Here is a 12,834-nt window from a genome sequence, read left to right as displayed (position 1 = left end):
AATGCTTAAAAACCCTAGAGAAATATAAACTTTTCTTGAACAGGGATTCATACAAAGGTTTACATCTCTGATGCTTTGAGGTTAACAGGTCTTAAAGTTGTCAGCGTTAAGCCAGTTAGGTATTAAGAACTTCCATGTAAAAATATATACTTATTTGTATTAATAACATTAAATATAAATAAAAAGTATATTTAGGTTTTGATATATGATATCGATAGTAAGGGCAAAGATTTAAAAATCTGATATAGAACAATAGGTTCTTTAATCTGTTCTTGGCATTTGAGATGAATAGCTGCATAACGTGGGAACTACAGCTTGGGAATTTTGGAATTATTCCCATTAAAGAGATGTAATTTTTGGAGTAAATCTGCTGTATTTGGTGCAACAAGTCTGAATTTACCCTGCCACAGCAAAAAGCAAGTTTTAATGCCAAATTTCTGACCTACCATAGTGCTTTTTATGTGTAACCTGAAGCTGAACAGACTGGGTTATGCAACTGCTGTCCACATTGGTGAATACTTAGGCAATTCCTCATAAGATTTCAACTGTTTATTCCTGTTTGAAGGAGACATGCAGAGTAGATTCATGAATATTTGCTAGCTGGTTAATTTTTGCTCATTATTATTTCAGTTTGATTTTGTAAAACTGATGGATGGAAAACAGTTAATTAAACAGGATCCAAAAAACTCAGAGGAGCCTCAGCAAGCTCCCAGGAACCTGATCTTAACTTCACTGCAAGAGACAGGTTTCATCGAGTATATGGATCAAGGAGCTTGGCATATGGCCTTCTACAATGATGGAAAGAAAGTGGAGCAAGTGTTTGTACTAACTACAGCAATTGGTAAGAACAATTACAGTCAAATTGTTATTCTGATTATTACATTGGAAAGATGCATTTGAAAATTATTGACCTTAGTTCCAACTTCTTTTAAGTATTGTCTTAAACATGTTTTATTTCAGCTTAGTTTAATTCACCTCAGTGGAACAACTTCATGTTTAAGCCAATATTAAACAAATAGCAACATTTGTATATTAAAGATGGATGTTATCAAATTAATTAAGTGTGAAGTTTTTCTGTGCTAAGATTTTTATGTGATAGCTTAAATGCTTGAGTAACTTCTGGTATTATCTTGTTCAAAATAAAAGAGATTATATCTACCCTCTCTACTTACATGGGAACCATAAATTCTACAAAAATTATCCAGGCTTTAAGTTTTTATTTCCAGTATATGAGTCAGTTAGAAGTTAGAAAATCTAAAAGGTGGCTTTTGTGGATTTTGGTTGTGGTTTGGTTGTGTTGTTTTATCCAGTTATTCAAACGCACCATTTTGTTTGGAACACAGAGGGCAAATACAGGAGGCAGTGTCCTGATTGCATATCAGATTCCTACTGCCTTTTTAACACATATAGGTGGAAAAGTGTTTGCAGAGGTTGGTGAGTGAGCAGTCCTCACACGTAGAGCTTTTTCAAAATTTAAATTTAGGTAAAGTGTTGTATTTATGACAGTCTCAGTTTGCTGCAAGACTTTAACCACTATACCCTTTAGTTAACCTGTTCTACCATATGTTTAGCAAGATGTCTTTACTAGTAATGGACATGCCATCTGCTCTTCAGAAAAAATGGATACTATTTTTACTTTGTGGTGAACACCTTGCAGAGCAGGACAGTATGATTCAAATAACAGGATTCTGAAGGACTTCTAGAAAAAGAAAATTAGAAATTGAGATGGAGTTTTAATGGCTGGTTTTGGTCTAAAAGTCCATATCTGCTCTGTTCAGGAAAGTGAATCTTTTGCAAGCAAGAAAATATGCCGTTATTCAATACCATATGAGAAAATAATATTTAAGTGCTTTGTGAAGCATGGTTGCAGATTCTGTACAAAGATTATAAAACCTGGCCAAACTCCAGCCCAGATCGTAATCCAAATTCCTGCCCCCTTGTTTATTTCTGCTGTAAGATAGCAGTGTTTATACAGGGGGGTTTCATTTAGTAGCATAAGCTCTCAAAAAAAAAAAAAAAAAGATGAAATTAATCGCTGCAGTTTAGTTCTTGCTGTAGTTGGTAAAAAGGAAGTTGTCCATCCCCTTATGTGGCCAATAGGCAGAACAAACCATGTGTTAAAGAGGAAAGCATGTTAGACACAGTGCAGGCAGGAATCCTTATATTTCATCTTCAAAATGGCTGCAAGAAGATGTTTTTGGGAAAAAGACTGTTCATGCTGCAGCAAGAATCTATTGCAGATGCATTAGAAAACAGTGCTAGCTATTTTGTTTTCATAACCTGGGTATCTACTTCTCCTGGGTTTCTTTGCAAAACGGTTCCTGGCTGTCTCTCTGGGGATTTCCAAAAACAAAAATAAAAATCCTTGAGCATACTTCTTGCCCTTACTTCTGACTGGGCTGGTGTCATATTTGACGTCTCTGCTGACAAAGGAATCAGCCAGGACCAGAAGCACTCAGACTAGAGCAAGAGCTTGGATGCATCTCTGCTGTGTGCTACTGTGAACCAGTCATGCCCTCCTCATCAGCGTCTGCTAGGTAGTATTTCAAGATGCTCAGTGTTAGTTATGTACAAAATTGATTTTGCTGACACTTTAGCTAAAGCTCGGATCAGACTTTCCCTTGAGGAGGGTGATTTGCATACAAAATGTAGCATGCCTCAAGTTTTGTTAGCTAAATAAAGGTCAGCCCAAACTGGACATTGCACTGAGGGGAAGTAACTTCTCAAACCATTAATTCTTTATTTCAGGTCAATGTAGGGATCATTTACCATGTGATTCCGGAAAACTGAGAAGGCAGGCAAGAGCACACACAGAGCAAGAGAAGAGTTGATAATGAACAGCAGTATGAAAAATTAATAACAAGCAGCATACCTGTGAAAAAAATTACCTCTAAAAATGAGCTGGTTTTTTGACTTTGAAACAGATATCTGTGTCCAGGTTATGGGGTATCTGATGAATAGATACATATCAAGTATCTCTTCTTTAATATAAACCATAGCCCAAATAACAGTAGGCAAATAACAGTAGGCATTTTCAAGAGGAACCAATCCTTATCTGTCCAAGTGCCCATAAATAAGATCAAAATACAGTTATTTCATTTATGTTTATTAGTTGTAGGATGTGCTTATAATGCATCATTTGACAATGTTTGAGTTTAAAAGCATAGCAAATTAAATATTCCAATGATATACTCTTTCTTGAGAGAGCTTGTCCTCCCAAATCACTTGCTATGGACAGATACTCTTAAAAATGATCTAGGTTTTCTTCTTTTTCCTCAATAGTTGTTATTTTGTGACAAAGGAGTCCTGTCTCCCATCTTCCTATAGTCAGAGGTACCTCCCACATCTGTTAGTGCATTTTACAGTCACAGGTCCCCTCCCCTCCCATCCTGCACAGCACCTGCGTGGGCTGCAGAGCCCCTCAGTCCTAGAGCTGACCTGACAGTGACCTGCTCCATGCAGGGTCATCTTAGCTTGAATTTACTTCATATTCTTTATTCTAACCCTGTATAAATCAGTGAATCTACTGCTTTCCTGTAGGAAATACAGGTGTAAATTAAAACCTGCTAATCCACGTACAGATGGATTAGCCTGTCCTCAGATGTGTGAGGTTAAGTGGCTTACTATCCAACGCTGTGTGATAAAATGTAGGCAAGTTTAAGATCAGAACTGAAGGTGGGTTTTCCTTCAAATCTAGTTCTTAGTCCTTTATTGCATTGAATTTCATCACCGTACACAAGACTATTTTTTTGTTTATCTGATTGTATAGAAGTGGAAATCCTGCCCTTCTCCAAGGGATTCAATTCACATGGTTCAAATGAACACCATAGAAGGCAATTTACTCTGTAAACAGGTTTCAAACAAATTACTTCAGCAATAAAAAAAAGTGTTTAAGGTGGACATTTTTCAGCAAATACTCAGGATCCTGCAGTGCTTTTAATGGTGGTAAATTTTACATGAACACTTACTTTAAAAGCTTTTTGGTGTAATATAAATGATGCACCTGTTATCTCAAAGCTGTCAGGACAAAATCTAATAAATACTTGTAAGCTGCTTGAACAGGAATTTTGTTTTATGCTCCCTATGAATGAAAATGGGCTTTTTACTGCTTCTGCACCTATTTGTATGTTGAGATGTGTCCTGCAGAGTGAGGTGAAGATGCCATTCATTTCAAATTCAACCAATTTCTGTTTCTCTTTGTGCACAATTTTCTGAATAAACAGAAATCCTGGATGACTGCTCTACTAATTGTAATGGGAACGGAGAATGTATCTCAGGGCACTGCCACTGTTTCCCGGGATTCCTTGGTCCTGATTGTGCAAAAGGTAATCTCATATTAACTGACCCACAGTGCATGACAGGGATCATGATTATGGTGTGTGACTGCTGGGCTTGCAAAGATTCAAAGTGATTAAAGGAGATTAAATTCCTTTTTCCAGCCAGATGGCAGATACAGTATAAGCACACATGTGGAAAGTTTCTTGATGCTGTACTTGAGTTAACATGCATCAACCACTTCTCCCTCCCTGACTTTCAGAGTTAATAAGTTCCTCCATCCCTCTTTGCATCCTCTCCATAATTGTAAAATACGCTTTTTATTAAGTGTGTTAGCTTTGCATAATGTTTTCTGTTATTTAAAAGTGACAAACAGTTTCACTCTGGAGAAAACATAAGTAAATCAAATGCTTCTGTGGTCTTAACTTGAATAGGGTGTAGATAAGAAACCTAAAGCAGCTTACAGACAGTTTTCCAGCATTAAGGCAAAAAACATGTTAAGTGACCTTATTTCTTTTTCAGATATTTCTGTCGGTATTATCCATCATCTGCTGCATATGATGTCCAGAAGTTCTCATGTTTTTCCAATGTCTCCTCAAATGTAGGGTTGACTTTATTTTTTTTTTTTTAAGACCTCAATTGGCTCAGAAATAGATACTGGATTGTAAAACTAAGATTCCACATTGCTGGTTTACATACAGATTAGTAATGGCTAAAACCTCAGTAACATCAAGTCTTAGATGGAAAAAGGGCAGGATCATCCTTCAGTACACAGGAAAGAAATATTAAACTTTCTGAAAATCATAAGCAGGCATCACTGCAAGTTTTCTGCAGAGGCAAATCAAGGGGAGAGAATTATTTTTATCTTCTAAGATATCCCATTTCAGGTCAAAATTAAGGTATACAAGTGAGACAGACTGAGGAGATGAGGACATTGTATTACTGCTGCACTACCTAGTTCAAAGATTTCAGTCTGTTACAACCCTTGAACCAAATGGAGGATCGAGGAGCTGGAGTGGAAAAGCAATTTTACAGAACAATAAATGCAATAAATGTTAATCTAAGTAAGTATGTAAATACATTAAAAAGGTCAATCTGCCTTCTTCAGATTCCTGTCCAGTGCTGTGCAGTGGAAATGGAGAATATGAGAAAGGTCACTGTGTGTGTCGAAATGGTTGGAAAGGACCGGAGTGTGATGTTCCAGAAGAGCAGTGTATTGATCCAACCTGCTTTGGCCATGGTACTTGTATCATGGGTGTCTGCATCTGTGTCCCTGGATACAAAGGAGAGATTTGTGAGCAAGGTTGGTGAAGTTTCCTTCTCTGTAGCTAGGGGGGTTGATTTTTGTCTTTAATCTCCACTCCTGTTTCAAGGTAATTAAAATCTCACATATGTGAGTATGTGAGTACTGCTTTCTGTGAAGCAGTACTGACTGTTTTGCTCAAAACTACCTTTCCTTTACTGCCTCATAGAAAGTAATGTTAAAATAGAACATTTTGGAAGGTAAAGGAATTCAGGTCTCGGTAACAGTCAGTGGGCTGATCACATTTTTATTCAAAAGGATAAAATTATTTATCACTGTCTAATAAGACCATCTAATATTTGTAGCATGGGCAATTCTCTGAAATACTCAGTTTCTCTTTTGGTCCAAGGGGACTGTAGTTCTCGGGTGATTTGTGTACTCCCCCTCCGTTGAAGCTCAGTAGCAAGACCAGAACTGGGTGGAAGTTTTTGCCAGCAGTGTATTCTCAATCCTCTGAATGTTTCCTGGAAAACATCCCAGGAAGCAAGGATTTCTTTTTTTTCTGTGAAAGTTGTGAGACCATCTTAATTTTTTTATCTTCTCTTTTCTTCTGTCAGGCTCTAGATACTATTTTGAGGAAGGGTGGCTGGTGTCCCCAGCCCTCCTTGCTGCCTGTAACCACGGTCCCTTAGCACACACCATCAGAGAGCCTGCCCAGGCTTTTTTTACTGGGCTAAAAACTCAGGGTAAGGCAGTCAGAAGATCTTTTAAACAAAGTATGATGTGGTTGTTCTCTAGAGCAATCAGATGATCGTAATCAGCTTTTCCCTTTCTTCATTCTGCCACATCTTAGATTTTTCTGACTATATAAAGCCAAAAGTGCAACAAACAGGCTCAGTTTACTAGAGCATATTGTGTAATTCTGTTGTCATATGTCATTTTTATTGGGAACCTGTGTTCAGGGTACTAAACTGGCATCCTTTAAGGCTTGGCTAATAAAAAGTGGGAAATTATGAGAACAAGTAACTGTATTTTTACTGGTTTTGGTTCTGATGTGTCTCTGCCCTCATGTATAGACAGAAGCAGTTGTTGTTTCCCTCTTAGCATGTCTGAGATAGCTCATCAGCTTTGACTTTATTCCCCTGTGCACAGCCTTGGAAAGCAGAACTCTTCCTCGTGCTTGCCCTGATTTGATGATTTTTCACTAGTCCCCTTAGCCTGAAGCTAGTGACAGTATACTTTGTGCTTCCTGCTATATAGATTTTCGGTAATTCTTTTGAGTAGCACACAGAGGAGGCTTTTTATGTGGCTTGAATTCTCTAGTCAGAAAAATGTCCAGGATGGATCTGACATACCTGGAATGGTTTTTAAAGGGACAATCAAGAGAACACATCTGACATAGTCAGTTGTTAGTAGAAAACCCAAATGGGGAAAAGCAGGTAATACACAGATTTCCTCACTGAGGCCATGCTGCTGACAAACCTGTAGCTGGTGAGAGGCTGACTGCTGGTTTTAGTTGCTTTGTTTCTTGCCATAATATGACACTGCAAAATGGTTAGGGAAAAAAATTGATGTAAGTGTACTCAGACAGCTATTGAAACCAAGAGTGTGAAAACACTGGATTTTTATAGTAAACAACTTGTTTAAATTAAAAAAAAAAGGTGAAATTATGTAGAAATATGGTGGGTGAAACAAACCTGTGTAAGCCGAGTATGGTGGGTTTTTATTGTATCGTTGTGTGCTTGACATGACTGTTCAGTTGGTATTGTACAACATAATTTGTGCAGTAGTGAGATAATTCTGCCACAAATTAATTGCGATTATATTATTGTATGTAAATATGAGTTTAGTCTTCTAGCACTGTTAACATAGCGGACATAGTAACAGATGTACTGTCCAAGGAGCACCAGTAGCTACATATATTCATTGCTGTGGGAGTCCTTTGAATTTGTCCTGTCAGATTATCTTTCCTAAAATGGAGTCCCTCAATTAATTTTAAAATATCAGCAAAATAAAGAGCTGTCTCAGGATGAGAGAAAATTGTCGTGTATTTTTGTCCTATGCTTAGCAAGATGTGCATTGTCCAGAAACACTGATTCCCCTCTTTCAGAATTACATGGTGCTATGCACAAGCCTGGAAGGCTGAAAAAGATAAAAAAATAAATCCTGAAATTAGATCTCGAATTGGTGGTGTAGCAGTTCAAAAGAAAAAGCATTACTTCTTTATTTTTAGGTCAAAAGGTCCTATAAAGTGGAGGCCATTAATCTCTGTGTCTGAAGTATTTAGCCTTCCCTTCCTGAAGCAGAGGGCGTCTCTTCATTCCCATAGCACAGAGTACTGTTTGTTTAGTTTACAATTTAATTATTAAAACAGTACTTGTGCTGATACTTGAAAAATACATAGCAGAACTTTCACAGTGCCAGTCTGAAGCCTGATCTAACATGGATGGGCTGCTGGCTAATTGTTTCCCATGCTCAGACCCCACAGATCCTGTTCAGCTCTGCAGCCTTCCTGCAGCCTCCAGAGAAGGCAGGCTGCTTCCTGCTTAAAACCTGTCTTGTTAAAACAGTGCTGGGGCTTTGTGAAAGAATATGCTGCTCTTACAGGACTAACCAGCCGATTTAAATTCTTCTACAGAGCTCCTGAATTTTTCACTAGGAATAGTTTAATCCAAATTGAGAACAAATTTAGCTCTTTGTTTGCAAATTGTTCATCAGTACGTTATGACTTTTATGAAGCTGTTCATTACCTGCAATTGCCCAGCACATACTTTTTATGAGTGTATGAGTTTTTTTGTTTTGCAGCATAGAGTCAGAAATTCACTACTCGAGGTTAATGGATGACCGTTTTTTTGTAGCAAATTTTCGGCTGTAGAGATAGCTTTCCACAGGAATATGAAAGAATAAATCTTTCTTTTCCCAGATGTAAATAAAACACAGAGCACAAATACCCAACTAGAAATACAAAGCACGATTATAGAAGTAGTTATTAATTGCTCCAGCTCTTTCCCAACCCCACTGCCAAAGCACAAACTTCACAGACTTAGACCAGTAGACCTGTCCTGGGACTCTGTGTTTTAAAAATAAGACAATATCCATGACAAGCAGATTCATATGGCCTCTAACTGTCTCCATGCTTGCTTTTTTCCTTGTTTTTGGCTTACACTTTTGCAGATGTTAACACAGACTATATTTGTTAACATAGTTTCAGTTAGGTTGCACAAAAATTACCAAATTGCTCTGAATCCCCAATGTTTACTAGTGTATTTCACTAGTAAATCAGTGTGAAGTTGCAAGTTTTATGCTCTAAGTTGTATATTCCCTGCTTTCCAGAGGACTGCTTGGATCCAATGTGCTCTGGCCATGGTGTGTGTGTCCAAGGGGAATGTCACTGCTCCACAGGCTGGGGTGGTGTGAACTGTGAAACTTCGCTTCCCGTGTGCCAGGAGCAGTGCTCAGGACACGGGACTTTCCTCCTGGATGCAGGAATCTGCAGCTGTGAGCCACAGTGGACAGGGTCAGACTGCTCTACAGGTATGCTGGAGACTTTGCTATATCAATATTGCCTGTGCTTTCTGCTGGCTTTTGGTTGCCAAGGATAAGAAATGCATTTTCCCTGTGACAAGAATGTTGTGTGCCTGATGGTGTGACAGCAAGAATAGTAGTCCAATAAGAGTGCAAGTGCCTCCTGGCACACACTACAGCCAAGCATGACTCTCACCTGAGTTGTTGAGCACTGATCAGACTCATGCAATCAGGGAATCCCCAATTCTGAGAGAGATTGGGAGTATATAAAAAAAAATTCTAGATGCAATGGCTGATGAGTAAGAAAGCTCTGTAAAAAAAATCTTTAAACAAAAGTGACCATCCGTTCTCTCATGCTGGGATAAAAATTCTCTTCTTTCTTAGAGGACCATCAAGGTTTGATTCCCACTAAACTTGATTAAGAGTTTAAGTAGATTTCCTGTGTGCTTTGTACATTTACATTTTGTTTTCTTGAAATGAATGCACTCTGCACATTTTACTCTGTAATGGAGCATGTCATTACCAATGTACATACTACTATTTTTTTCCCCTTAGAGCTCACAAAGCCAAAATCTCAGATGATAAGTAGCACATCCCAGTACAGAATAGATGCAAGTGACAGATTTGCTGAATGCAGTGGAATACAACCAGTGGTCCAAGTCACCAATTTTTCTTAGAAATCATCATTCAAAAGAGCACTTGGAACAGTATAAATTTCCGCTCAGATCTTTTAAAGTGTATGGTTATGATCTTTAAGTAGGGACTTACAAAATGTCCCCCTACATGATGAATTTTTAAGCAACAAGATATTGACGTGCTAATAATTCACAGTGTTTGTTACAAAGACCCTGCATTCATTCTACACTCCAAAATTAATGCATGTAATTTTAGTCTGACACTGTCGGATATGGCACCTGCTTTGATAAGGATTGAATTTTTATTGGCTTTCAGGAAAAGACCAGTTGCTTTCATTTTGATCCTGTATTTTATTACAGTTAAAAATATTCCATGAAAGTTAGTATATTAGTACTTCCATTAATGTAGCAAATAATTAGGAAAGGTGTTAGCTATGTACTAATTTTTTGCTCACAAAATATGCAGACTAATTCTGTTCCAATACTATATTGTTGTAGCTCAAAAAGCAATGTTAATCTTGGAAAGGTTTGCTGTGTCAGCTGCATGGGGCAATTAGATATTAAGTAAGGGACAAAAAAACTAATAAATAACCTCCAAAGCTCTTTTGGTCATTTTTTAGAAAGCAACTTTTTTCCTTACCTCCATCAACTAGTAGGGAAAATAGCTCTTTTCATCCCTACTGTCTTCTGAGTTATCAAAGGATGGCTTTACAACCACCAGCAGTCATCTCTTTATAGCCAGATACTTCTGACTTCTCCTTTCAAATATATATTTCTTCATAGGTGTTAGACTAGAATTAGGATGGTCTTGGCAATACATTGAGTGTTAGACTGAAATATAGATGTTCATTTGTGCTTGAGATGTTCTTCCTAGGATCAGTGATTGCTGTGCATCTTGAAAATAAAGCTTGATTTTAGTGAGGAAGGAAAACATCAAATAAGTAAGTAAGAAAACATAAAAGGAGTAACAAGGTCAGAATAAACAAGCTGTCATATGTGAATGGAAAAAGTCATGAGGTTCTGTACAATGAAGAGGATGGAAAGGGTAAACCACAGACTGCTCATCTGGAATCAAAAAAGGAAAGCTTGCAGCTGATAGACGAGCAGTCTCTCAGCCTGCCTCAAACCCTTGCACTTTCCTGCCATCTCTGTACCACATCATTGTCAGTGCTGGGAAAATTTGCCTTTCTGTATCACCTTGAAGAACACAAACTCTTGTCCTGAGGCTTTCTGTGTTCCCCAGGAAATTCCATGTACTTTCAAAATAAAGGATACATTAGTTTAAGTTCTGTGTTTTTTGTAAATAGAAATGAATGTATCTTGGCATACTTTAAAAGGGGGAAATAACAAAGGTTGCAGAATGTTTTTGAATATAGTATTCCAGATCCAGTGAGACCCACCTGAAAAGGGATGAGCTATCTCTGTGATACCTTCCCCTACCTGCCCATCCCTATCTCTTCAGACAATACAAACTTCCATTTCACAAGTGGAAGACTGAAGAAAGATAAAAATCAGAGTGGATATGGAGGAAGAGAGATGAAGGGTCACTGTGTGACCCATGCATATGCTGAAGTATTGCCAATATTTGGAGCTCCAACCTGAGCTCTGGAATCATTAATGGATTTTTGAGGCTTGAAAAGACCATGTTGTTCATGCTGTTCGATTTTCTGTAGAACATTATAAAAAAAAGAATTCATCCTTCAGTTTTTGTTTGATACTCATAGTTTCTGTTCAGTGTTTTCAAATTCAAGGTTCACACAAAGACCAAAAATGAAGGATAGTCTACCATGTCCTAAGTAAATTGTTTCAATTATGCCTGACCCTCTCTGCTAAAAAGTGCGCCTTCCGCTCCCAGTTTGAATAGGTGCAAAGTCTTGTAGTTGTGTTTCTGTGAGGTAGAAGACTGTCAAATTATCTGTTCTCCTTTCAAATGTCCACCCCATCTCTGCTCTGACCTGTGGACTGCCAAAACCTAATTTCAGTGCACCACTTCAGGATACTCCTTCTAAATCCAGAGTCCCTGCTGGCCAGTTGCCATCCCTTGAGGGCCAGAAAATCCTCTTGCAGAACTCCAAAGCAGCTGTTAGGATATGTTTTCATTGAAGTGTTTGAATTGGTTCTCAATAAAAGCAGCTCAATATGGCTTGAAAGTCATTCAGATACTTAGTAATGCTAATCCTGCACTACTTGTAGGGCACAACTTATGATGGCTTTTTATTCAGCTCTGTTAAGATCCATCCTTTCAATATCCTTAGCTGGATATCTGTTTCAGACATATTTGGCCTCTTTCTACCCTACAATATTGAACTTCCATGAAAAGTCATTTTCTTTTGTTAGCTCAGATTTCAATTTACCTCTCCCAGAGATGACATGGTTTTCATTCAGGCTTTGCCTTGCTGCTTATGCACCTCTTTGTAAAGGCTCTTCCTCTCAGCTAACGTTCAAACATACAGACAATATGCTTCTGATTCTTCTGCCTTCTTTAGGCAACATCAACTGAATTTCACTCGGAAAATATTGGCAGATTTTTAGCTACACCAATCAAAACAACATTGATGGGTGTCTTTTCTACAGCCATATGTGACATCAGGAGAAGAAATTAAAAAAGCACCTTCTGTCAGTACCTAAAATTTGGTTTGTTGTATGGACAAGATCAAAGTGTTTTAATTGTTCTATGTGATTATAGACTGACATGTATTTACCATGACAGAGATGGATTAGCCTGTTTTGCCAATTTTCCAACTGGCTTGAATGCTGAAGGTCAAAAACAAGCTTTGGCTTTTGCTGCTTCAAAATTATACTAATGTCAGAAATTTTTATGCAAGCAACATGGAGTTATTCTAGTAGCTTTCAAGTGGTGCACCTGGGATATCGCTGTTATAATTCCAGTTGCAATGGCCTAGGCAGACATTGCTTGCTGCCTTATCTGTGGTGTAGTCTATGTTGAAATATACATCTTCTTCCTACAGTAACTTTATTTCTTTAAGTTTTTTACTAACTGTCCCTTGAATAGTTATCTGTTCTGCTTTCTGCAGTCTTCTTTGGACCGTACAAGGAATGAGGAGAGTTCTGTCCACTTTTGCCTAAAAGTAAGAGAGGCAGAGCCATTAGGGTTAAGCTAAGCTGATCTCAGGCAGACATCCACAGTCATCTCTG

General features: G+C 38.0%; 1 protein-coding gene across 2 annotated transcripts in view; it reads left to right on the top strand.

Annotated features, from left to right (window-relative positions):
• Positions 1-12,834, top strand: part of TENM1 (teneurin transmembrane protein 1) — a 761,525-nt gene that overhangs the window by 636,071 nt on the left and 112,620 nt on the right. For both annotated transcript variants that reach the window (XM_027645293.1, XM_027645294.1), the window contains 4 exons: positions 631-841; positions 4,224-4,325; positions 5,384-5,578; positions 8,852-9,052. In XM_027645293.1, the coding sequence (XP_027501094.1) occupies positions 631-841; positions 4,224-4,325; positions 5,384-5,578; positions 8,852-9,052 (709 nt within the window). The remainder of the gene's footprint in view (positions 1-630; positions 842-4,223; positions 4,326-5,383; positions 5,579-8,851; positions 9,053-12,834) is intronic.

This window comes from Corapipo altera, unplaced genomic scaffold (assembly GCF_003945725.1).
Source record: "Corapipo altera isolate COAL_440 unplaced genomic scaffold, ASM394572v1 65, whole genome shotgun sequence".
NCBI lineage: Eukaryota > Metazoa > Chordata > Aves > Passeriformes > Pipridae > Corapipo > Corapipo altera.
Note: the sequence above shows the minus strand (reverse complement) of the source record. Positions and strands in the feature narration are given on the sequence as shown.